This window comes from Canis lupus, chromosome 12, assembly GCF_048164855.1.
Source record: "Canis lupus baileyi chromosome 12, mCanLup2.hap1, whole genome shotgun sequence".
Taxonomy (NCBI): domain Eukaryota; kingdom Metazoa; phylum Chordata; class Mammalia; order Carnivora; family Canidae; genus Canis; species Canis lupus.
The window spans coordinates 58,524,263-58,551,214 of record NC_132849.1 but is presented as its reverse complement, the minus strand read 5'-3'; the positions used below and the strand labels follow the sequence as shown (position 1 = coordinate 58,551,214).

At 43.1% G+C, this 26,952-nt stretch overlaps 1 protein-coding gene across 1 annotated transcript in view; it reads right to left on the bottom strand.

The window, feature by feature from the left end:
* Window positions 1-15,375, bottom strand: part of YWHAQ (tyrosine 3-monooxygenase/tryptophan 5-monooxygenase activation protein theta) — a 37,405-nt gene extending 22,030 nt beyond the window's left edge. The window contains exons 1-2 of the mRNA XM_072771128.1: window positions 15,219-15,375; window positions 14,470-14,827 (exon numbers count right to left, since the gene is read on the bottom strand). Of these exons, the coding sequence (XP_072627229.1) occupies window positions 14,470-14,763 (294 nt within the window). The 5' untranslated portion in view covers window positions 14,764-14,827; window positions 15,219-15,375. The remainder of the gene's footprint in view (window positions 1-14,469; window positions 14,828-15,218) is intronic.
* Between the last annotated feature and the right edge of the window lie 11,577 nt (window positions 15,376-26,952).

Below are 26,952 nucleotides of genomic sequence, written 5' to 3'. Positions count from 1 at the left end.
AGCTACAGAGCTGTTATGACTACAGTGGTAAAGACACATAACAGAAAGTTTTAGCCTCTAACAAATATCAGAGTGTCTATGAATGGCCATAGCCAGTATCAAAGAAAATCATGGTCTTTGTACCCTCAATTCACACAAAGCAGCTGAACCAATTCCAGGTATTATTATTGGAAACAAATGTAATGCCCAGTCCTTTATCTGTCTGTTATGTATCTTCATATTTTAGCAGCGGGATACTGAGTGGCCATAACAGCAAAGAGAGGAATTTTATACCTTCTGTTCAAAGATTCTCAAACTCTCTGGCCAAGATATACAGGTTTGGAATGACAGTTTAATACGTCCAACTGACTAACACTACTTTCCAAATTTGTCAATCTGCATAAAAAACAATTACACACACACAACCACAATATGCCAACATTTACAGATCAGTGCTACCAAAAGAACCAAGGCTAACACCAGTGTCTATTTCCTCCCCCTCAGAGAAACTAAAATTTACCGGTATCCAGAAAAAACTCTAGCCACTGATTTGCAAAGTAAAAGAAAAATGGTAGTGAGAAAACAGAGTTTTCCTTAAAAGGAAAAAAACCCAAACAAAACAGGAAGTCAATTTTTAAGTTTGGTCCTGACAGACATCCTGGTACCTAATAGAAAGTATGTTCTATTGATTAAAAACAGGTCAAAACTTCCTTGCTAACTTAGTATATGGGTCAAGTTTTGAGATATCCTAGGAAAACTACTAAAAAAAGATAATAGCATACACTAGCAAAGACACCAGTATACTTTCATATGAACTTTGTCTTCTGTAAGTCTGTAACAGATTGGATTAAGCCATTTCTACATCACAGAAACTATAAATTATTTGCAGACTAATTTTTCCCTCTATGGCTAACCCATGCCATCTACGTTTATCTCTGCGGCTATATATATTTATATATATATATTTATATATATATATATTTTTATATATATTTATATATATTTATATATATATTTATATATATATTTATATATATACAGTGCTCTAGTCTATGAGGTCTGTGACAGGGCACAAAGGGAAGAACAGAGTCAATAGGAATTTAAGAGACTGTGGTAAGAAGATTATTCTGCATTTGAAACTAAATGGTTTATTTATATGGCTTACTGATTATATTCAACTGAACTGGACACAGTACAAAAAATAACTTTGAAAAATATAGTAGTGCTTAAAGTATAGAGAGGACAAAAGAAAGATAAAGTCCTTATTCTTACATATCCTTAAAGCTTACCAGTACCGATGTGAATTGGTTACAATTTATTTTAGGGGCAGTTACTTGAGGAACTCAGGACACAGGTAAACTCCAGAGAGTATGGAATTGGGCCTCATTATTAGGCTGGGTGAGAAAGAAAATGCTGTATTAACAATATAACACATTCTTACACAGGGGGAAGAGCACAAGCAACCTAAGAAAACAAAATTATTTGTGTTTCAAATATTTATCAAAATTAACAACTTCTGTGTTTCAAAGGACACTATCAAGCACATGAAAGACCACCTATAGAATGGGAGACTATAGAAGTGAATTATATAACTGATAAAGGTACAGTATTCAGAATATATAAAATACTATTACAACTCAACAACGACAATCCAGTTAAAAAATGAGCAAGGATTTGAATTGACAATTCTCCCAAAGACAGATAAATGGGCAGTGAGCACATGAAAATATACACAACACCCATTAATCATCTAGAAAATGCAAATCAAAAACACAATGGGATAGTACTTCATACGTACTAGGACTGTTGGCGAGGATGTATATACTTGAAAGTCTATCAAAAAAAAAAAAAAGTCTAGTGGAAATTTAAAATGGTGCAGCCACTGTGGCACTATAGCAGTTTCTCAAATGGTTAAACAGTGTTACCGTTATCATACAACCCAGGGATATAACCAAGAGAAACAAAAACATTTGTCCACACAAAAACATGTACATGGGGAGCCCCTGGCTGGCTCAGTTGGTATAGCACGTGACTCTTCATGTAGAGGTTGTGAGTTTGAGTCTCACATGGGGTATAAAGATTACTTAAAAATAATACCTCAGGGGCATCTGGGTGGCTCAGTTAAGCCTTGGTTTTGGCTCAGGTCACGATCTCATGAGTCGTGGGATGGACCCCCACATCGGACTCCATGCTCAGGAGGGAGTCTGCTGGAGATTCTCTCTGCCCTTCCCCCCCACTCATATACTCACTTTCTCTCTAAAATAAACAAATAACATTTTTAAGAAAAAACTCAAAAAAAAGCATACATGAATGCTCACAGTAGCATTATTTGAAATAGTCGAAAGATGGAAGTAACCCAAATGTCCATAAACAGAGAACTGGATAAAAAATGTGGTACATCCATACAATGGAATATTATTCAGCCATTAAGAAGTAACGGATGAACCTTTAAGACATTACGCTAAGTCAAAGAAGCCAGACGCAAATGGTCATAGACTGTAGGACTCCATGTGTATGATGAAATGTCCACAATAGGCACATCTACAGAGACAGTCAATCAGTAGTTGTTGGGGATGGGGGAAGTGGGACTGAGGAATAACTGCTAATATGCATGGGATTTCTTTCTGTGGTGATGAAAACATTCGGAATTAGATTGTAGTGTGCTGCACAATTTTGTGAATATACTAAAAACAACTTGAGTTATATGTAATTAAAAGATACATATGGGGACATCTGGCTGGCTCAGTCAGTAGTGTATGAGACTCTGGATCTCTAGCTTGTGAGTTCGAGCCCTATGCTGGGCATGGAAATTAATTAAAAAAAAAAAAGATAAATATGACTGATATTCCAAGTCATTAAATAAAGACAGTGAAAAAAGATAGAAAGCTTCTCTAATATAGATAGTATCTGTAACTAAAACAAATTACTTTGCAAGCATTTCTTTGAAACCAGAGGAAGATTATTAAGTTTCTTTACAGGAAAAAGAGGAAAAAAAGGAAATTATCTGTATAGCACTCAATACTAGGACTTTAAAATATATGTAAAATATCACTAAAATTGAGTGCCTTGACTTTTTATTTTAGAAAATATTTATAAACAGAATAACAGCACACAAGATCAGATGATCAGAGACCACTTGTTAAATGAAAAACATTCAGAGTTTGAGAGATTAATTTTTAAACTCCATCCACCCCTTTAATCCTATTTTCCCCATAACTCTCTAATTATAAATTCTACCGCAGGAAAGATAGAACTATATCCTATGGATAAATATTTGTTTTATTTTATTGTTTTTAAATAAGTTCTACGCCCAACGTGGGGCAGCCAGCCAGGTACCTCCTATGGAAAAATATTTGAGAACCTATACTAACAATTCTTAGCAGGTCCCCCAAAGACTCAACAGATTTGGGGGCTAGATATTCTGCTTTGAAATCTTGAAAGAAAACTGATAGGAAACTAGTTCTATCAATAGCTGAAATAAGTTTTATAAACATCTGCCAGGCCATTTAGATTAAAACTAGAAATTCTCAGAAGTCTGTCTCAAAAATGGATCATTTAAGTGGTTTTTTTTTTTTTTTTTTTTTGACATCCGCAGAAAGAGGATCACCAGTCTTTTTCTTCCTAAAAATGTACAGCTGGTTATAAATAACACAGAAGTATAGCCCTCACTTCTACCTGCTGGGTTATTCAAACTGCACCAGGTTACTCTGGACTATATATTAATTTATTTTAAAAAAGATTTTATTTGGGGGCACCTGAGTGGCTCAGCCAGTTAACTGTCTGCCTTCAGCTTGGGCATGATCCTGGGTCCCAGGATAGAGTCAGGCTCCCTGCTCAGCGAAGGGCCTCCTTCTCCCTCTCCCTCGCTCAGATAAATAAAATCTTAAAAACAAAACAAAAGATTTTAAGTAATCTCTACATCCAGTTGAGGCTCGAACTCAATCCCCCAGATTGAGGGTTGTATACTCCTCCAACTGAGCCAGCCATGTGCCTTTTTTTTTTTTGCACTATTTAAACACAGCAATAAATTAAAGATAAATCATAATAAAAATAATATAAAAATAAATGTCATTTTCTTGACATAGCCTTATCTCTGTGTAAAATAAATGAAATGCAAACTTGGATAAACAAAAGAAATTTGCCAAACAAATAAATACTGCCATTTAAATATTTTTACTCTTAAACTTAGCCATCCAGCCCAGCCAACACACACTACCTCTACCTCCTTCCCCCATCTACTGAAGTTGTTATTCTCCTAATAATTTCTCTAATTAAATGGTCCCCAATTTTTCTTCTACTTCAAATCTCTTGGCAGGTATGGGGAAGGAGGAGGAAAAAAAATTTTCTGGGAACCACCAGTAGTTTTATAAAGGCTCCCATCTCAATTTGAAGTCACTAAAACATAGTGCACCATTTCCCATTTTAAATGGCAGTCCCTGGATGTTTAAATGTATTAAAAAAAATTAAATGCGGTAAAACCTAATTTACATTAAAAATAACATTCATATAGCATGATTATATTAACTGGATAATCGATCCTGCCAAACTCATAAGTTTTTGACATCACCAAGAAACAAATTATCTGGTCTCTGTCATCAGCCTCCAAATAATGTAAAGCATTTTCTGATTAAAGGATGTGTAAACACTGTAACCTTTCTAACCTCTTCAATAGTCCATCAGAATTATGAGAGGACAACACATGCATGGAAGATTTAAAAAATATATTCCTGGGGTGCCTGGCTGGCTCAGATGGTAGAGTGTGCGACTCTTGATCTCAGGGTTGTGGGTTTGAGCCCCACACTGGGTGTAGAGAGTACTTTAAAAAAATCCTTAAATAAATAAATACAATATAGTTAAACACTTGGAAACAGTACCAAGCTGAAAGATCAGAACACCCCGCGAGCTAACAGCAGGTATCTAACACTGTAGTTCTTTTTTTTTTTTGTTCTTTTTTTTCACTGTAGTTCTTAAAAGAGCAAAATTTTTCTCATCTGTTTGGTGGAATAAGCAAAATAAGGGGGAAAGTGGAAGTACTAATACTAGACTAATACTAGATGAGAAACACCAGCAAGAATAACTTGGCCAGTAAAAAGTCTAATCTGAACATCAGTAACATTAATTTAAGCATTTTCATGTCCTTATTTCCCATAGTTACCCGGACATTTAAAAACAGCAATCTAAGATTGTCCTTTAAGAAAAAGCATTTACATTAAATTTATAGAAATCCTTATAGTTATGTTCTTACTACTTGTACCACTATTTCCCCATTTCTCCAAGTAAAGTCTATGCAAACATACAGGAGAACATTCACAGTCAAAGTTGAAAGTCAGTAAACTAAGGATAACATACAAGTTTAGTACTAAATCCAACTGGAGTAAAAGGTCCAGAGGACAGAAAGATCATAGAATACAGGTCATGTGAATAGAAGAACTGTGAAATGGATACTGAAGATCTGTGTGTAGACAAGTTTCACTGAGGTACTTCAACCATGCTGGCTAACATCTAACCTATCTCCAAAAGCTGTGTAACTTTCAAACCTAACTGCACAAGTTTGCAGTTAGCTAAACCTACATATTTCATTCATACTAATTCTGCTTTTGGGTTGGGAATTCATGAGTGAAAAGAGATATCATCTTAGCCTTACATTACCATTCTCAATTTAAGTAAGCAGAAGTCATTCCAACACACCATTCTTTTTTTTTTTTTTTCTTTTCTTCAAGAATAGGGGCTCTTTATTACTCAATTATCTAAAACCGACTTTTCCTTTTTCTTGGTTACCAAGTCTGAGCCCCTTCCTGAAATAATTCCTAAAACCTATATTCCTAAAATAATTTAAGGGATGAAGGGATGAGACAATGAGAAGGGAGGGGAAGGTTTTACAAATTTCATTATCACCATATATGAATGACAACTACTCAGAAAACTGCTCGATCACCCAGTGATGATCATAGTGATGATTATCAAGCTTCAAAGCAGAATCTCCCCAGGGTATTAGTAATTTTCGAAGTGCAGTCTGGGGGCCTTTAGTAGTCCCCCTTCCACTCTTTGGGGAAGGAGCACAAAGTCAAATCATTTTTACAATACTAAGATGCTATTTTGCTTTTTCATGGTCACTCTTAAGATGAGTAGGGTTAAAAAAAAAAAAAAAAAAAAGGTTGAGTAGGGTTTTCCAGCAGCTCTAAGAGATGTGATACTACAATAGACATAACAAAGTGATGCCACTATTTGTAATTCCACTTATATGAGGGAGGTCTCTAGAGTAGTCAAATTTAGAGACGGAAAGTAGAATGGTGATACCCAGAAGAGAAGAATAAAGGAGTTCAGTTGGAGAAGATGAAAAAGTTCTGGAGATGGATGATGGTTGCACAAAGTAAACATACTTCATGCCCTAGAACTGTACACTTAAATATTTTTTTTAAGATTTTATTTATTAATGAGAGACAGAGAGAGAGAGAGAGAGACAGAGACACAGGCAGAGGGAGAAGCAGGTTCCATCCAGGGAGCCCCATGACATGGGAGACATGGGACTCGATCCCAGTCTCCAGGATCATGCCCTGGGGCCAAAGGCACGCGCTAAACCACTGAGCCACCCAGGGATCCCGGAACTGTACACTTAAAATAGTAAATTTTATGTCAGATATATTCCACCACAATTTTTATTTATTTTAATTATTTTTAAAGATTTTATTTATTTATTCATGACAGACACAGAGAGAGAAGCAGAGATATAGGCAAAGTTAGAGAAGCAGGCTCCCCGCAGGGAACCTGATGTGGGACTCCATCTCTGGACTTTGGGATCACACCCTGAGTGGAAGGCAGATGCTCAACCACTGAGCCACCCAGGCACACATCACAATTTTTAAAACCACACACTATTTCTAATGAGTTTATTATTCCAAATGCACTCTAAATGGATTACAAAATTCTCACTTTTAATTTCTAATAATGTAAACACCTACGGGTATAATATACATGAACAAAAGCTTTTGGGTTCCACAATATGTTTAGGTTTGCAAAGATGTCCAGAGTCCAAGAAGTTTGAAAACTACTGCCCTAGCGGTACGGTTGGCTGGCTCAGTTGGTAGAGCATGAGACACTTCATCTTGGGGTAGTGAGTTTGAGCTCCATATTGGACAAAGAGTTTACTAAAAACAAAGACAAAAGACAAAAAAACAAAAACAAAAACAAAAACAAAAAAAAACACTGCCCTAGAGTATTGGTCAATTATGTAAGTCTTCCACTGTACATCATAACTCCATCAATCTAATTAATATTCATCACCAAACAAAAACAAAAGCTCACCTGATGCCAAGTCTATCAGTCCTTTCTGAGGTGGATACTGATACCTTTCCATACCTGCTCATACCTTGACAGCAGTAAGACCTAGGTTTCAGTTTTTCTTGCCATAGGTTTTATTTTTACTTTTTTAAAATCGTATTTATTTATTCATGAGAGACACATAGAGAGAGGCAGAGATATAGGCAGAGGAAAGAGCAGGCTCCCTGCAGCAAGCCTGATGTGGGACTTGATCCCAGGACGCTGGGATCATGCTGTGAGCTGAAGACAGACGCTCAACCACTGAGCCACCCAGGTGTCCCATTCAACCATAGCAGTGTAAAATATCATACCCCTAGTTCACAACAACTACCAACTACAGCGAACATCCCTATACCCACTACCCAGATTTTACCATTAACCTTTTGCCATATTTGCTTTATCACATACCCATCCATTTCTATTAATGGACAGTTTCTACGTAAACTGAAGACACCAGTACGTGCATCACTAGTTTTCCTTACTTTTGAAACAAAATTTACGTACGATGAAATGCATAAATGTTAGGTGTACATTTGGTGAGTTTTCACAAATGCATATACCCGTGGAACTCAAACCCATACCAACATAAAGAACGTTACAATCACTACAGAAAGTTCCCTCCAGTCAAGTCCATCTCTGCCTCCATCCCCACAGAGGCCACTATTCTGACTTTTCACCCACAGACTACTACTGCTTGTTCTAGAATTTCATATAAATGGGATTACATGATGTACTTTTTGGTAAATCTTCCTTTACTTAGCATGTTTTTGAAATTAAACTATCTTGTAGTGTATAGCAACATTCCATTCATTTTTATTGCTACATAGTATTCCATTGTATGAGTACACCACAGTTTACCCACTTTACCGTTAATGGACTCTTGCCAGTTTTTTGCTCTTAGAATAGAACTGTTAATATAAACATTCTTTTTTAGGTCTTTTTCTGGACTTACATTTTCATTCTTCTTGTGTAAATACCTAGGAGTGGAATTTCTAGGAGGAAAAAACCCTTTTTAATTACAGAAAATTTCAAACATACACAACAGAGAAAATAGTATAATGGATTCCCATTAAAGCCAGCTGCATCTATATTGATTCATGAACTCTCCTGTTTCATTTATGTCTTCACTCATTATTTTGAAGTCCTAGATACCATCACCATCATTTTGTTTTGAAATACTTCAATATGTAAAAAATGTTTTTAAATTTGGTCATATTATTTATCATGAAGGATTTAAGAAACCTTCATCATTGCTTTACCTATGGATTAAGAGTTTAAGTAGCAGTGAATGAACTTTAATTTTTCTTCTCTTCCTATCTTTTATTTTTATTTTTTTTTTTAAAGATTTTATTTATTTATTCATAGAGACGGGGCGGGGGGGGGGGGGGGCAGAGACACAGGCAGAGGGAGAAGCAGGCTCCATGCAGAGAGCCTAATGTGGGACTCATCCAGGGTCTCCAGGATCACGCCGCCCTGAGCTGCAGGCGGTGCTAAACCGCTGTGCCACTGGGGCTGCCCTCTTCCTATCTTTTAAATGAGGTCTTCTCTACCACCCCTCCTTATTACCTAGAGTCAACAGGAAAAAGATATATTCTGTTCTTCCTCTGAAGGAACTTAAACACAAAACCTGGTATTGAGAAATATCACCTAAGAACATCAATATGATCAAGCCGATCACCCAGTTGTTAAGCATCCTAAATTAACTAATCCCATGCTATGGTACCATTTTAGAAGTGAAACTGTACATGAGACTTAAAAAAAAAGTCTGGTAACTAGCCCTTTCTGAGAACAAAGGCAGTCCTCATTACCTTCAAAACTGAACAAGGAGGTAAAATTTGAACTCTTCCAGTCACTAGATTTTGGTTATCCTCAAAAACCTATCTGTCTTGGAGAGTATAAGGGGAAATGGCCATTCTCAACAATTGCTGGTGACAGCGTAAATGCATACAATCTTTTCTGAGGGCTATGTGGAAAAAAGATAAGCCCATCTTTTGATTTGGAAATTTCACTTCCTAGCATTTAGCATCCAGCAAAGATGTCCTTCCCAGTGTTGCCTGTAATAGAGAAAAACTGTTTACAACCTAAATGTTCAATAGGGCATTAGTATAATTATGCAACATTCAAATAAACACACACCAAGGATTTAAAGCCCGGAACCACATATGCATATGCACATATGCGTAACTGTATATATACATATACACTAGCATACATGGCAGTTATGAATGAGAGAGGAATATTTGCTGTTCATCAATTTTAATCACCTATTCCTAATAAATTTCACTATAATTTCAGTTGCATCTTTTTTCTCTGTGCCAAGTTTTTCAAAGAGCAAAGCTTAGAGCTTTGGAGGCAACCATGATGTACATCCTTGAAAATACAGGACTCAATGATTAAGTTCCAGAAAAGTGAACTATAGAGTCAAAATAGTACACACATGATATTAACAAGGGAAAAAAAATGGACTGAAGTCTAGACAAAGGGTTCTGACAAGATGTCAATGTTAATAAAAACCCAAAGAGAGGCCTTATACAATCCAGTACAACTTAATATTGTTCACTTTATTCATGTTCCAGCCCAGTTTCTCAACGCTGGCATTACTGACACTTTGGGCTGGGAAATTCTTTGTTGTTGTGGATCTTCCTGTGCATATGATGCTTAGCAGCATTCAGGCCTCTAACTCACCGTATGTTAGTAGCACCCCTCCCTTCCCATTCTTGACAAGCAAAAACTGTCTCCAGAATTTGCTAAATGTACCCAAGAAGGGGTGTGTGTGCGCGTAAATTCACCCTGGTTGAGAACCACTGATTTAACTTTACACTTGTATGTCTGAATACACAGCATTCTAATCCATCTCACTATTCAAAAACAACTCTTGGCTTCAAGGAGTTAACAATTTAAAGGCAAGAGTCAAGAAGTTTTAGAATTTTATTGCAATATCCTGTGTAAGAGGAGGGCTTCAAAATTATAGACTGGAGTTTTGTCCACTACAGACCTATCTTTCTTCCTTCACAACGTACAGACATAGTGGCTTATACTAAACTGTACAAATTCCTCAAAACAGAGATTCACACTGTAATCTTCAGTCAGCTACCCTGTATTTAGCACTAAACAGGTTTTATTTAATCTCATCTGGAGTCCTACCACTAGGGTTCAAGTCCCCGCTCTACCATTTACTAGTTTTGTGATACTGACCAAGTTCTTTAACTTCCTTATGCCTCAGTGCTCTCAACTTTAAAACAGAAATAATACTATCAACTTAACTTTACAGGAACAAAGGGAGTATAAAATGCTTAAAACAGTACTTAGTGTATAGTAAATGCCCAATAAATATCAGTTATTTGATATTATTTTAACTACAAGCCTATTAAGGCAGGCACCATCATCACCAATTTATAGATGAAGAAACAGGTCAAGAGATTTAAGAAACTTGTTCATGGTCACAAAACTGTAATGCTATGGTGCAATTATTCAAAAAACAGTACCTATGATTCCAGAGCCCATAATTTTTCCATTATGTAAATAAAACTACATTAAGTATCAAGAGTAACATATCAGTCTTACTTCAAAATAATAACACAAGACACATTTTCAGTAAAAGATTATTTTAGAACTCTTTAACTAAATTCAACCATATTACTGAATTAAAATTAAAGTCACTTGCTTTTGCACATGGACACAGACAACTTTGTTTCTATATCCCGTTTCAAGTGATTCTTATTTATATACACCTTAGTTTTAGACATTTATATTTTATACCGAAGCAGATTATTAAGATTAGTCTACTAAAAGACCATCAACACCCAAGGATAACATGGGGTTGCCTGTGACAGAAATTATCATGTGTACATTCTCTAAGTGTCTTGTTCTTACTCCAAGGTCACTGACTTCGCAAATGACAGATTTCGTTCCCAAGTCTCAGAAGGCTCTAGTGAACCTTTTGGTTTCTTTGATTTGCCCTTACCTCACACCTAAGTTCTTAATGACTCCCATATACCCTAAATATGCTATTTACATTGCCTGGTTGTCATGTAACTTATTAATCTTTCTTGATTAAACTTTGCTACTCCCAATAAACCAACAACTCATGCATCATCTCCTCCTGAAACCATTTCCACACTGTTGTTAGTTTTCCAACGTTTCATACACTGTCAATGACACGTTCTTCAACCTGGACTCTAGAGTTGGGAGAATGTCAGAACAGAGGTTGAATGGCTAGGTCCTAGAGAACTTTCTAGTCCCCAAAAATGAGAATGAAAAGGGACTCAAAACTAAGCCCAACCCTCTGGTTTCACAAATAACACTGAGACACCAGTAACAGGTGAAATCTCTAACCTCTTTTAAGATACTATGAAGAGTTTGGTCTTGGCCATTTGGGCCCTCTTACCCTCCTTTGCTCTTACAATTACTCATTTGGATTTAAATTTTTTTTCCTGCCTCCCCAGTTCAGTGTCCTCTCTCAATAGAGTGATTATCAAGAGTTAAGCGCTGTACATCATGGTCATTTTGAGTAAATAGTCCAAATAGTTTCACCCCAACCTGCTACTCTATAAAGGAGCCAAGAGCTTAAGAATCTCTATTTAGAACTAAAGTTTTGTCTACCCTTCAGGTTACTCTTTTACTAGTCTTCTATAACAAGTCAGTTTCACTTAATTTTTCTCCACACCAAATTCATCTTCTTGTTCACCAAAGGAAAAAAGAGGAAATTTCATTTTAGCACCCACGTTCAGAAATCTCATGTTTCACTCTTTTTTCCTCATTATTTTGGTAGACTCTGCATTAAATTACTAACTTATCAATCATCAGACTCTTGCTCACTAGTTTATCACTTCCTCCTCATCTGTCAGTTCAGATTACAAGCTGGTAATTAGCACTCAAATCATGAATTCTAGATGCTGCCACATGTACGCCATTCAAAAACCTTTGATGCCTCCCTGGTCAACCAAATGAAGAAATTTCACTCTGACATTCTCTTAAATGATTTCTACCTCGCTTTCTTGATTCTCCTCCATCAGAGCTCATTCCAAAAACCACGCTTTTGTAAAGCCTTTCCTGGGGTTTCCGTTTCCTTTGAACCACACAGCATTTTTTGTTCATAACCAACTTACGGAAATTATACATTTGGGTATTTCTCACATGCACTCCTTATTACAAATGATTAGAGGAAGAAAATCTATGGTTCCTAGTCTTGTTCCTCCCCATACTGCTTAGCAAAGTGCCATGCACATACCAAAGCTCTCAAATACAGTTGCCAACTTGAAGATGGGCTTTCGTAGGATTTCTTTATAGCCTGGCCATCAAATCTAAATTAGTTACTTAAGCAATTTTGTTAAAAAGAAAAAAAACACTTTACTTACACCCTGGTGTCTCCAACTAATCAAACTAAACTTTATTTCACTTGGTATATTAAAAAAATTGTCCTCATTTCAGGGGTTCTCTCCTATTGAAATGATCTGTATGAAAGTCTAGAATACTTAGTGTCTCTTTCAAGTCACTTGTCAACAAAGCAAAACTCTTTTCTCCTCATGCCATCATAAAAACTAAATTTCTAAGAACCATAAAATAAAACAAATATTCCTTTGACCCAGAGTTCACTTGCTTTTTGGAAAACAGGAAAAGCTCTGTGGTAATTCTGAATTGCTGCAAGGTAAGTAACAAAACGCAAAGTAATAACTGAACAGAAAGAGGATGAAACAATGCCGTGAGAGCCACCAAACTACTACACATACACACACAAAAAAACTTCTCCTTAACATATGGAATTTGTACGAGTCTTCCCTTGATAATAAAGTCTATGTTGTCAATAACCATTACCATATGCTATTTAAGTCTGCCATCACTTTCAAGTTGGGAAATTTCTTGAAGCCAAGTGGCAGCAATTCAGTTCAAAAAGCTTTCAAAGTGCCTCCTCAATGCCAGGCAGGGAGTGGAAGCTAAAGAAACCTATAAATACAACATAAAGTACACTCTCCGCATTGCCGCTTTACCTCCTATCTCCGGTAGCCATGATTCAGACCAGATCACTCATTCTTTGTATTATAAAACTACCTTCAAGAACTAAAAAAAAAAAAAAAAGGAAAAGAAAAAATTTTCCTGCCGCACCTATCTGATGGGGCAGGGAAAGGAAGGTCGGGAAGGAAAGAGGCATTTTCTCTTCTATTCCTTCCTGAATAATCACCAATCTAGCATGCTTGCCTTTCAAGCCCTCCTAAAACATCAAAATTCAGTAGGCCTTTTGTAAAAGTGGTACTTAAGAATAACACTCCGGGATATGATGATAGCATTTAAAATTTAAAAACTTGTTACCGATCAAAAGATCCAATGCCATGACAAAGCTAAAAATGTTCTCACTAATAAGAGTGAATCAGAGCAGTTACCTACTCCACCCAATAGCCACCCTTGCTAAGACTGGACAGTTTGAAACCTGGAAAGCTTTCTTGCCTGCTCCAGAAACGAATTTGATTTGATACATTAGCGTTTAAGTGTAACTAAGTAATAGCAAGAAAATGTTACCAGATACTGAAATTTATCAGGACACTCTGTCCTTTAGATTTATCTGTACCTTTTTCAGCTACAGAACTAGAACTCTCGCCACCCCCTCCACTGATTTTTTTTTTTTTTTTAGTACGGAAAAGCTCCACGGATACTCTTGCTTGAAAGATGAGCTACCTGTTCAGATTTCTGAAGTACAAATTCCCGTTACTAGCTTTGCGAGGAAAACCTATTCCACGCAGAAGTGTCTCTATCGAAAAGGTGCCTGCACGTTCGTTCGAAAAGGCTGGAGCCTGCGAGCTGATGCCGCACATTTCAAGGCTTCCGAGATCTCAGCCCGCGGATGAAAATGATGTTCAGTCTTGCACAGACCTACTTGGATGTTTCAAAGTTGCACGGTTCGGGAGCAGCCCATCACCTGGGCAGAGATCTGCTTCCCCACCACCACCACCACCACCACCACCCCGCCCTGGAAAAGCAGCTTTTTGAGTCTCACGAAGCGAAACAACCACATCTCCAACCGTCCACGCGTCCGCAGACAATCAGGCAAGCCCCGGCCCACGTTTCTTTCCCCGTCCCCGTGAAATTCTCAATGAAAGGCTTTCACACACAAAAGGACCGGCTCCCGCCACCCCTTCCCTCCTGCGCAGCTCGGACGAGCGCGCACGAGCGCGGACTCACCAGCACCGTGGTGCAGATGGACCTCAGCTCGGACTCCACTTTCTCCCGATAGTCCTTAATCAGCTGCAACTTCTTGTCCGAGGTGTCGGTTTTCTGCTCGATGCTCGAGATGACCCGCCAGGCGGACCTGCGGCCCCCGACCACGTTCTTGTAGGCCACCGAGAGCAGGTTGCGCTCCTCGTTGGACAGCTCGGCGCCCTGCTCCGTCACGGCCTTCATGCAGGTGGCCATGTCGTCGTAGCGCTCGGCCTGCTCGGCCAGCTTCGCCTTCTGGATCAGCTCCGTCTTCTCCATGGGGACGCGGAGAGGAGAGCGAGGGCGAGCACCGACCCGGATCGCGAGGAGGCGTGCGGACGGCCTGCGGGCGGAGAGGCGGGGGCGGCGCCCTCAGACAATGCGCCCGCCGCCCCGGGCCGCCCGCCCCGCCGCCCCTTTTGTCCGTCCCCGCACGCGCCGCCCAGTTGAATTTCCCTCCCCCGCCCACGCTCCCCGCCGGCGCCCGGGAGGCCGAGGGGCGCCCCCCGCGGAGGCGGAGGCGGCCCGCGCGGCTCGGGGGTGGGGGGAGGCAGGGCCGCGCCCGCGCCCGCGCCCGCCCGGCCCAAGATGGAAGCGGCCGTTGGCCCACACCTTGCCGCCAGAGCCGACCCGAGGAGCGCGGCGTCGAGGCCGCCCACTCTCGCGGGGCCGGCCTCCCGCCCTGCCCTCGGGCCCGGCCACCGGGGACGACCCGGGGCGACCGCGGCGCTCACCTTCACGTCTCCGCGGCCGCGGCGCGAGTCCCACCACTTTGATCCGCTTTGGGCTTTAGCCGAGGACCCTCCCGTCTCAGCCTACCCCGGAGCCGAGGGGCGGGGCGCCGCGCCGCGGCCCTCGCTCCTGTCGCCCAATGACGCGCCGAGCTGCTCCCGGGAGTCCCGCCTCCGGCTCCGCGGCTGGCCAATGAAGGCTGAGCGCGCGGAAGGGGGCAAAGAGGGCGGGGCGGGAGGGGAAGCGGAGGCTAGGAGGGTGGGTCGGCTTGGGCAAGTTCGGTTGGCCGGCAGGCTGCGGCTTCGGCCACGGGGTTTCCTCCAATTAGATCCAGGGTAAAAGGACGTCACTGTTGCCATGGCGATGCTGTTACCAACTCCCCTCAGCCTCCCCGCCACCCCCAGCGCTTGTGGGTGCGGCACGGGAGCGGGAGGTTCGCACCACCTCTGCCGCCGTAGCAGCGTCTCCTGCTGCAGCAGCGCTGCAGATCGTGCATTGCATCTAGTGCGTTGCACCTAGCGGGCTAATGCAGCCGCGGCTCCACTCGGCCCTGGCGGGGAGGACCCGCGAGGCTGACCTAAGCGGCTCTTTGGTTGCACAAGCCCCTTTCTTTCCTCCACCTTCCCATTCGTGACAAAGGTTTGGAGCTCCAGACGCTGAACGCAGCCTTTAATGACGTTGCGATTGGAGCTGCGAATTAGAAATAATCCCATCCCCGTTAAAGAGGAATTTGTTCCAGGAGAAAGTCGCTTAAGAATGTGTCTTCGTGATCAACTCGAGTTTTCAGGCGGGCACCCAAAACCTAAAATTCTCTTGTAAAACCCCCAAGAAAGTCCAGGCAGGTCTCTCGGGCAATGGCCAGATATTCTAATTTTATTCTGACAGTCAGGATGTTTTGGAGAAAAACACACATTCAACACCCCTCCCCGCCCAAAGCAGCTGTTGTTATATCTCTTCCTCGTCTTTGCAGGTTATGCATCTAAATACATGTTTTTTCCATCTCGTTTTATGTGTATATGGGTTTTGTTTTCTAGTATTATTTTTCAGAGCACACGTGAAAACCTAAACTTGTCTCCCTCGATGTTCACTTTTGACTTTCTCCTGGACTTTCTGCTGTTCACACTCTTGAGAAGTGAGAAAGTTTGCCCCAGATGCTTTGTATTGGGGTCATCTCTAGCACTTTCTTTCCTCTTTAAAACTAGGCACACCCCTCCAGCCACTCCCTTCTCTCCTGGCACTTTGCCAGTGCCTGGCACATAAGGTAGCCCGTCCTGGGTGTCTGGGAAGAGGCCTCTGTGCCATCCTAAGATGAAAATTGCCATCTGGGCTCACACTGCTACGATTCCAGTTCTAGCACGTCTAAGGGAGTGGATGTTTCAAAGCCAAAGAATGCCAGAGCTGAGAAGGAATTTTAAATCCAAATGGGGGCTGGAGCAGATCTGGAGAATCTCTAGAATGGAAGATCTGAGAGTTCACACAGATGGCAGGAGAAGGTACAGACTTTCCAGAAATCTAAACTCCCTCCTACGTGCCCCTCCCTGTCCTGACTTGTAAAGGTTGCTTTGTGCTTTGACGGACAGGAGAGGCCTGGGTTGGGAAGGGCCTGTGTGGATGCAAAAATGCCTTACTATGTCCTAGCGTTCTAATGTAGGGCCCTGCTGTTATTTCTGGAATCCCTGGGGCCAAGCTGCAGACACACAAGTGTTTATGGCCATGTGGGCTGGGGTGGAGCCGGACACCAAGAAATCCCAATGGAAAGAATTTGCATGTGGAAGGTCAGATAAAATGCTTTCTGTATGACCAGTGAGTTTCAAGCTTAGAAATTAGAGACAGCCCAAGCAAGGGGACATACTGGTGGAGGTTGACCGGAGTGGGGGTGGGACAGAGACCCTTGAAGGCGACTGTCAGGGGACTGAACCTCTGTGGGAGGCAGGGAGGGAACAGGCAAGCACACTAATTCTTTGTCAGAAAGTCTGAGTTGTCCTGCCATCTCCCTGGGTGACCTTGGGCAAGTTTTTGCTGCACTCTGTAACTTAGCCTCTAACATTTCTGCTTTCATTCAATCATCAAACACTCATTGAGCACCAACTCCTATCATTACGATCATCTGCAATCATGGATGAAAAACTGCTTGGAAATAATGGCACGCTATGAAATTACAAAGTATTTTACAAGGGTCTAGAGGGACAAGTGCGTATCTGAACACCTCTGCACTTGACCGAACTCAGAGAAAATTAAAGCCCTGGGAACTGGCAGTTCCCTGACACATAAAAAGCTAACATTTATTGAGTGAAATGCATGTGTCAGATGCTATTTTAAGTCTTTCGTATTCACTCATTTAATCTGCTTACTGCCACTGTGACGTAGGTACTACTATGACCATCACATCTGTCTCAGAGGTCAGGAATCTTTTTTTTTAAGATTTTATTTATTCTTTTTTTTAAAGATTTTATTTATTTATTCATGAGAGACACAGAGAGGCAGAGACACAGGCAGAAGGAGAAGCAGGTACAGGGAGAAGCAGGCTCCATGCAGGGAGCCTGACATGGGACTCGATCCCGGGACTCCAGGATCACACCCTGGGCTGAAGGCAGGCGTCAAACCACTGAGCCACCCAGGGATCCCCTTATTTAGTTATTCATGGGAGACGCAGAGAGAGGCAGAGATACAGGCAGAAGGAGAAGCAGGCAGGTGCCCCGTGGGGAGCCCGACATGGGACTCGATCCCAGGACCCAGGGGCGACCTGGGGCGAAGGCAGACGCTCAACAGCTGAGCCACCAGGCGGCCCAGAGATGAGGAATCTAAAGCACAGAGAGGTTAAGAATTACACCAGAACCCCTAGCTGGTGAGCGGGAGAACCTGGATGCGGACCTGGGCACCGGTCTGGGCACTCAGGCGCATCTCTGCTTGCACTGTGCCAGAACTCTACTGGGTGCGGTAGGGCCCCTGGGAAAGCTCAGACCAGCCTCTCTCCAGGGGTTTCACCCTGTGAAGATAAAATGTGTTAAACATCCACACCCAACATGCTGGGAAGCACTGGAGGGAGCAGACTGCTCACAAAGAAAGTACTGAGAAGTTGTTACATATCTTGTGAGTTTTGCTAAATTACTTGGTGGGAAGAAGCTGCTGGAACAAGAGGGAGCACGCTGAATTCCAAGCCTGAAGATCCGAAATTCCAGCCTGACCTTGGGTACCCATGACCCCCGCCCACCCCACCGCCCAACTTCATCTCCCGAACCTGTGAAAATCAACCCTACCTCAAGGGTTGTTGCAGAGCTACCCCATAGGAAGATAGATACTGGGCTCATCGCACATGTTGGTGAATGCTAGTTTTTTTTTTTTCCCCCTCCTTTCCCTGTGTTTGGGGATGGGGCACAGAGGAGGGAGGGAGATGCCTGTCCCCGTCCGCAGCAAGGAGCCTTCTCTCTTGAATCACTGCTGTAATTAGTGGAGTTAATGGCCTGCGGAATGGCCACAGTCGGTGTACTTTGCAGAATGAATGAGTCTTCCCAGTTGAGTTTACTCATAAATTATTTTGGTGGTTTATTTGCACAGAGCAGTGGGTCATTTCAGAGGAACTTCTTCCTCTCTTGCCATATGGCAGATATTTTACTGACACGCAAAACATTTGAGTGGGACTCTTCATTCAAATCCCTGGATGATCCTTGTCGATATTTCTGTTTAGTGGATAGTTGAAGAGTTACCCCCTGTTCACTCCACCTGGAGGTGCTAAATGAGAGTCCCATAGAGACCAGACAGGTGGGAAAATCAAGGGAGCTTGGTCAGGGAAGTCTTCCAGACATTCCCTGGCTTAGGGCTGGGTCACGCCTGTAGAACTGTTTTCCATCAGGCCTGCAGTGGGTGAAGTTTACTCTTGCCGTGTGCAGGCATCTCTCTTTGCCCATGGTTGCCCCATTTCTGGAGTCTCCTGGACACCCCTTGGCCGTGTAACTGTTTTCTAACCCTCAGTGTATGGGCTTTAAGGGGAAAAAAAAATCAAGTCACCCCTTCATTAAAAAACATGTAGGTTGGACAGCCTGGGTGGCTCAGTGGTTTAGCACCGCCTTCAGCCCAGGGCGTGGTCCTGGGGGCCCGGGATCAAGTCCCATGTCGGGCTCCCTGCATGGAGCCTGCTTCTCCCTCTACCTGTGTCTCTGCCACTCTCTCTCTGTGTCTCATGAATAAATAAAGAGCCTACTTCCAAACAAACATATAAGTCTTCAAGTGGTGTTTCTTCAGCCACAACTTGTATTTTTTTTTTTTTTCACAACTTGTATTTTAAGAGGAAAGAAAGCTCTTCCATTTGAAGAACAAAACTTCACTGGTAGAATGTCAGGCATTCTGAACTGGCTTTTGGACAACCGGCCTCTTGGTGAAGGGTTCCAGCATCCTGCCATTTCCCCAGCATTTCCTGTGTGCCAGGCAATAGAGTATTTTTCAAAATGCTTGATTGGTTTTGTAATGATGATAGTGATGATGATAATGTTAACCGAAAATGTAATAGCACTCATTCTACCAAAAAAATGAAACAATACATAAAAGTACAAGGGAGATTAAAAAGACCTTGAGAGCCTGACTCTGAGAGGTGACCACTGTTAGCATTTTGGTGATTGCCTTCTAGATCTCTCTCTTTTTGTTTGGACATATGATTGTGGTTTCACATTTATGAGATTACATTCTTCACTCTGCTCCGTATGATGGTTAATTTAATGTGTCAACTTGGCTGAGCCACAGAGTGCCCAGGTATTTGATCAAACATTATTCTGTGAGTGTGTTTTGGGGAGAGATTAACATTTAAATTGGTGGATTTTGAGTAAGCAGATTGTGCTCCATACTGTGGGTGGGCCACATCCAGTCAGTTGAAGGCCTGGAAACAACAAAAGAGTAGTTTCCCTTGAGCAAGAGATACTTCTCCAGCGTATAGCCTTTGGACTTCATCTGAAACATCAGCTCTTCTTTAGTCAGGCAGCCTTCAGACTCAAACAGAAACATTGGTTTTCCTGGGTCTCTAGCCTATAGGCCCACCCTGCAGATTTTGGATTTGCTAATTATTTGTAATAAAAATCTTTCTGTATATACACACATCCTATTGGCTTTCTTTCCCTGGAGAATCTCAATTAATACAATAGTAACTTTCTTTTTTCACTCAACAAATGACATGATATTTTTAAATAGCTTTAAGCATATGTCTATGACATATCTAATCTCTCTCAGCCAGACTGTGAGCTTCCTGGTGGTAAGAATTTTTTTTCTTTTCTTTTCTTTTCTTTTCTTTTCTTTTCTTTTCTTTTCTTTTCTTTTCTTTCTTCTCTTCTCTTCTCTACTCTTCTCTTCTCTTCTTTAACTTTTTTTTTTTTTTTTTATGATAGTCACAGAGAGAGAGAGAGAGAGAGGCAGAGACATACGCAGAGGGAGAAGCAGGCTCCATGCACCGGGAGCCCGACGTGGGATTCGATCCCGGGTCTCCAGGATCACACCCTGGGCCAAAGGCAGGTGCTAAACCGCTGCGCCACCCAGGGATCCCTCTTTTCTTTCTTTTCTTTTCTTTTCTTTTCTTTTCTTTTCTTTTCTTTTCTTTTCTTTCTTTTCTTTTTCTTTTCTTTTTTTTTCTTTTCTCCTTTCTTTTCTTTCTTTTCTTTTCTCTTTTCTTTTCTTTTCTTTTCTTTTCTTTCTTTCTTTCTTTCTTTCTTTCTTTTTTAAAGATTTACTTCTTTATTTGAGAGACAGCACAAACAAGGGAAGGGCAGAGGGAGAAGGAGAAAGAGAATCCTGAAGCAGACTCCCTGATGAAAGCAGAGCCCAAAGCATGGCTCAATTCCAGGACCCTGAGATCATGACCTGAGGCAAAGTCCAGAGTTGGCTGCTCAACCAACTGAGCCACCCAGGTGCCCTGCCCCAACTCAGGACCCCGAGATCAAGAGCCATATGCTCTACCAGTTGAGCCAGCCGGGCACCCCAAGAGTTTTCTTTACTGATCCTGTATCACTAGTACCCTTTCAACAAAAGACAGGTATTATAATCCCACTGTGTGGTTGAATAAACTGACTCTCAGGGAGGCTACATTACATGTCCAAATTGGTAAACGATAGAGTTAAGATAAAAAAACAAGGCTGTCTGAGTTCAATCTTCTTCTACCACAATAAATAAGACTGTGCTATCTGAGATGGAAGACAGAAACTCCCAGGTTTGCCAGCCCAGAAATAATGTTTAGTTATTTGAGGCTGGTGGGTGGCTGAGTATATATCTGCCAGTGAGTCGGTGGCTGATTTTATTTTCATATGGAAATCTCTGTTTTTACACTCAACACATCTGCAGGGAGAGGGCACCTTCTCGTTCCTTGTTTGTTCCCTTTAATTAATTACATGCCCATCTCTCCGGTTAACCCGTGACCTTCCAGTAGGCAGACCTTCATGTGCCTTCTGCCTCCCTGACTGACCCATAGAAGGCATTTAGCAAAGTTTTGTTTGGTGAGTGAATCCAGGTGGTCAAGGGGGGCATTTCCAATCATAGCAATTCTTCTTCTTCTTTTTTAAGATTTTATTTATTTATTCATGAGAGACACACACAGAGAGAGACAGAGAGAGACAGAGAGAGACAGAGGCAAAGGCACAGGCAGAGGGAGAAGCAGGCTACAATGCAGGGAGCCTGACATGGGACTCGATCCTGGGTCTCCAGGATCACGCCCTGGGCCAAAGGCAGGCACTAAACCGCTGAGCCACCTGGGCTGCCCAGCTCATAGCAATTCTTTGCACTGAATGCTTACCATGCACCCAATCATACATGAAATCACTAGAACGGTAGTAAATTCACAAATGCCATAAACACGGGATTGCATCTGCTATGAAGAGCACACGAAGAGCCTTGAAGTTAGTGTGGCAGGTCCCCTGAGAAGTCCTTCCTCAACTTCCCGCATGAGTGCACACACACACACCACGCTCAGAGGAGCACTCCCAAGCCCTAACTCACGCTCAATCCATTTCTTGACAGGTCACAAAGTATTGAATGGTCTACCATGTTCAGACACTATCCTAGAGGCTGGGATTCCAAAAACGATTACGACACAGCCTGTACCTCTAAGGACGTTGGCAGAGATCCCAGAGGTGGGGTGCTAAACCTCGAGCTCACGAGGAGCTGGGAGGGTGTCCTTCTCTTTTTGGTTCTTGGGTGCTCACCTACCTGGTTTCCAAGCCTGTGGTGGGTCTAGAGGTGGTTGCATAGAAGGCAGGAGTAGAATTAGACCTGGAAGTCCTTCCGAATACACTCTACCTTTCTCATCTGATGATTCAGGGCAGAGTAAGAGCTGAGGCTTTAGAAGGCCTGTCCCCAGGGGCTGTGTCGGGATCCCCTCTATGCAAGGCAATCAGTTGTCAGGGCAGAGACATCAAACCCATAAAAAGCACATGAAAAAGTTCTAGAGGTTGGCGCCAATCAGGGGACGGGCACCCGACAAATCTCTCCCAGACAGGGCTGAGGCATACAGCAATGAGCCTTAATCATCACAAAAAAATGTTCATGATGTTCTCACTCTGTTGTTGTTGAAGAAGTCAGTGATATACTTATATATATTTAAGTACGGGTACATAAAAGCAACAAATCTTCAACATCTCCCAAATTATGACTCATCTCCAGACAATTCAGGACAGTTGAACGGTTGAATGAACACAGAACAGTTAGAGAACAATGCACACAGGAATCGATTGTGTGGCTCTCACAGTAAGTGCTATGCACGTCGAGAGAAGAGAGACACGAGTGTGGGCTGGAGAGATTGCAGCAGATGTCGGGCACCAGAAAGCTTCGGGAGAAAAGGAGTCACCAGAGGAAAAGAGGAGAGCCACTGAGAGGAGGAGGAAGGTCTGCATTTCCCTCCGCTGGTCCGCTGCCCCAGGGGATGCCTCTGGGAGGACAGAAGGGGTACACTTGCTTCTCCTTGTGTGGGAGTCAGCCTTGGATGGGCCTGACCCCAAGAAGAGAGCTCTGGACAGCATGTTGGAAAGCAGCCCACCCAGGGAGAGCTTGGTGTCCAGAGGAGCAATCTTTTCCGCCTCTTCACCTCCTTCTGCCGTAACCAGCTCAGCCACACAGGCAGCTTAACAAGTGCAGGCCACGCTGGGGAGACTGGTTACGCTAACCTCTTGCCCCCTTCATGGGGAGGATCTTGTAAAACATGCAAGTCTGACCCTTACATTACTTTCCTGCTTAAAAATCCTCAGCAGCGCTTAGCTGCAGCTCCTGGTTGGACTCAGAAGAAGCCAGATGGCCTGAGTTTGAATCCTGGCTCTACTTCTCACTAGATATGTGATCTTGGGCAGGTTACCTAACTAGTCCGTGCCTCGGTTTTCCCATTTGTGACATGGGAATGATGATAATAATACCTCTTCAGAGGGTCATTATGAGGATTTGATGAGTTAAGATGGATAAAGTGCTTTGAACAGTGCTATGTATGTGCTCGTGAGATAAACAGAATCAACTCAGAATACTTCAGGGGACTCACGAGCCCCCAGTGATCTCCATTGGAGCCTTTCTCCTTATGCCTTGGCTTCTCCTCTTTCTCTTGGGCCTCAGCCCCTTCTGAGCTTTGCTCCTGCTCTTTCCCTCTTTCCTTACATCTTCATCTTCTCATTTCCAGAATCTCAGCAGAAATGACACTCCTCTCCTCTCCCAGCTGGGCGAGCTCTCTGACATGAAGCACATGACATCACTTCTCCTGGGTTTGATTCCCCAACAGGCTGAGGCACCAGGAAGGCAGGATTATGCCTCCGGGATTTACCTGGGGAGCCCCAGTGCCTAGCAAGGTGCCTGGAGGATACACTGGGTGCCAAGAAATGGATGACCAATGGACAAATGAACAAAAAGATGGACAGAGGGAGGAGTCACGGGCAAGCGCACAGTGGCCGCAGGACAGGGTGAGCTGAGGCTACTTGCTCAGGAAGGCTTCGGGCTGGCCTGGGTCCAGCCCCCAGCTGGAGGCACCCAGGACTCTAGCTGGGAGGGGCTAGAAGCTCTAGGCAGCCCCCTGTGGCCCTCCTTCCTCTCAGTCCTCTCGGGCTCTGTAAACAAACTCCCAACTGCATCAGGCCCAGTAACGAAGAGAATCCAGGGAAGCAACCTTTTGCAGAGGAAGGAACGCTTTTGAATACAATAACTCCCTAATTTGGACAATTTCTTTTCTGGATTTCCTGAAAGCCAGGATAAGCCCAGGTGAGAAATTTGGGGGTGTCACACATCTAAGCAAAACCCTTAAGAGCTTGTTCTATCCAAAGCAGCCCCTGGAAGAGGGGAGCTGTTGCCACCTTGCTCTGCTATTAATGTGCCTTGAGGTGCCTGGAGACGGGGATTGTTCTAATCAATGCTAATGGATGGAGGATCCCCGGCCCTGCTCCTGGCTCTGCAACTCGGAGAGCTGCCAGCCAGCCCCAGTGTGTTCAAACGGAACCCAGCAGCCCTGCTACAGCTGTCCCACAGCTTCCGGAAATAAAGGGGAAAAGGCAGCAACTTGTTTCTTGAACCAATGGATATAGAACACGAGACCCAGTAAGAGAGATTTAAAAAACCCACAACCTCCAGGAAGTTGGTGAAATGCGAATTTGCTCAGCAGCGGGCAGCAGGCAGTCTTGGGGCTTTGACAGGTTGTGGCCACACAGGCAGCCCCTGAAGGCCTGGGGATGGGGAGCCTCGCTGCTGAAGCTCAGGCTGGACATGCATCCACAGGCATGTGGCCGGCCTAGAGGAGAGCCTCACGGGGCCCTCGGGACTCTCAGAGCCTCAATGAGAAAAGCATGTTTTGCTGTGTTACCTCTTAGGTGCTCAGAAAATGCAAGTTTCCCTTCCCCTTCCTGGAGTCCCGGGACCCAGCTTGGACAAAGTTAATTATTGCACTAGAGCCCTTAGCTGCAAGTAGCAGAAACGACTCCAGTGGACTTAAATATGAGACCATTACTTCTTATTGATCATGAGGGAGGCTGGCAAACCGGGCCTTTAAATGGGTGGGGACTAGGGCAGGCATCTAGCCAGAACCACAGCCAAAATCACATTGCAGACAAAATCACCTTGCTCAGAAAGATCCCTGTTGTTTCAGCCTCTGGACCCCTGACACCAGTCCCCTCTGCACTTCATGTGGGTGCAAGACACTGGCCCTCGATCCTGCATTGGCTCCATCCTCATTGAAACCCAAGGCAGCCTAGCTGCTGCCCCTGGAAGGGACTCTCTACCATCCCCTTTTCTTGGGTCATTCTTTCTAGAATCAAAATCCTGGGTGGGGCATCTGGCCAAGCCTGAGTCACTTGCACCACACCTCACTGTAAGGCCGGGGAAGCAGGTATCAGGAACATATACCTTCCAGGGAGGAAAGCAGGCTCTGCCTCCACTAAAACTCATAAAGTGAGGAATTCCTCAAACAACAGAAGGGGTTTCAGATGCCGGGCAGCCTGAAAACAGCCCACGTCCCTTAGTTACACTTGGGCTTCTGATCTGTATGGAGAAACACAAAAGCCTGGGGTGGGGGTGGGGGGCATGAAAGTTGGAATCTGGAAAAAGCCTTAGCCTGGATCTCATCTTTCTCTTCCTGGAAGAAAGACAGGGGGGCTTTGCTGTCATTGACACCTCTGTCCAGAAGGCTTGTCCTCACTCAAACTTGACCTCCTCCCAGATCCACAAAGATCTCTCTCTCTCTCTCTCTCTCTCTCTCTCTCTCAGAAGATGCTATTCCACCTCTAGATTGCATCATACTTTTAAGAAATGAATCACTTCATTTATGTATGTCTCAAAATCTCCCCCAGGATGGAGACAAAAATCTTATTCATTAAACAGTTAACAAACATTTATTGAGTGTCTGCTAGGCCTTGCCGAGCCTGACGGGGACAAAGGCAGGGCCTGTGCCTTAGAGAAAGAAGGCATATCTGTGCCAGGTGTGTCGAGGTGGGAAGGCTTCTCGGAGGAGGTGACCTGGTTTAAATGGGTCTTACAGATTAAGCTGTTCTTGGCCATTGAGGGGGCAGGGGGAAAAGTACATTCTAGAGAGAAGGAACAGTATAGACAGAGACAAGGTATCGTGAGAAGGCATGCTGTGTCTGGGTAGCAGAATGGGTGGGACATGCTGTGAGCATGTGGCCCCTCCAAGGAAGTGGGAGATAAGGTTGCTAATGAAGACTGGGACCACATTCTGAGGAGCCTTGTTTGTCTTTCTGAGGAATGGGTGTTGTATCCTGAGACCACTAGGAATCACCAGATACACTTTTATTTATTTATTTATTCATTCATTCATTCATTTAGCTCTATGTCCAACATGGGGCTTAAACTCATGACCCTAAGATCAAGAGTCATGTGCTCTACCAACTGAGCCAGCCAGGTGTTCCTATTTTTATTTTTTTTTATTGTGGTAAAATATATATAAAGTAAGATTGACCATTTTAACCATCTTTACGTGTATCTTTTGGTGACAGTAAGTATGTTCACATCATGGCGTACCAATTGCCACCATCCGGCTCCAGAAATGTTTCGCCTTCCCAAACTGGAACTCTGTGCCCATGAAACAACTCTGCCTCCCTTGTCTTTCCACCCAGCTCTGGCAACCACCACCTGCTTTCTGTCTCTGTCATCAGATCCTTTTAAGCAAGAGAATGACCTGATGGGATTTTCTAGAAGGATTCCTCTGGCTATGATGAAAATGATGGGTTAGCAGCCTTGAGGCAGGAAGCCATTGCAGAGAACTCTAGAAGAGCTAAGGAAGAGGAATCATGG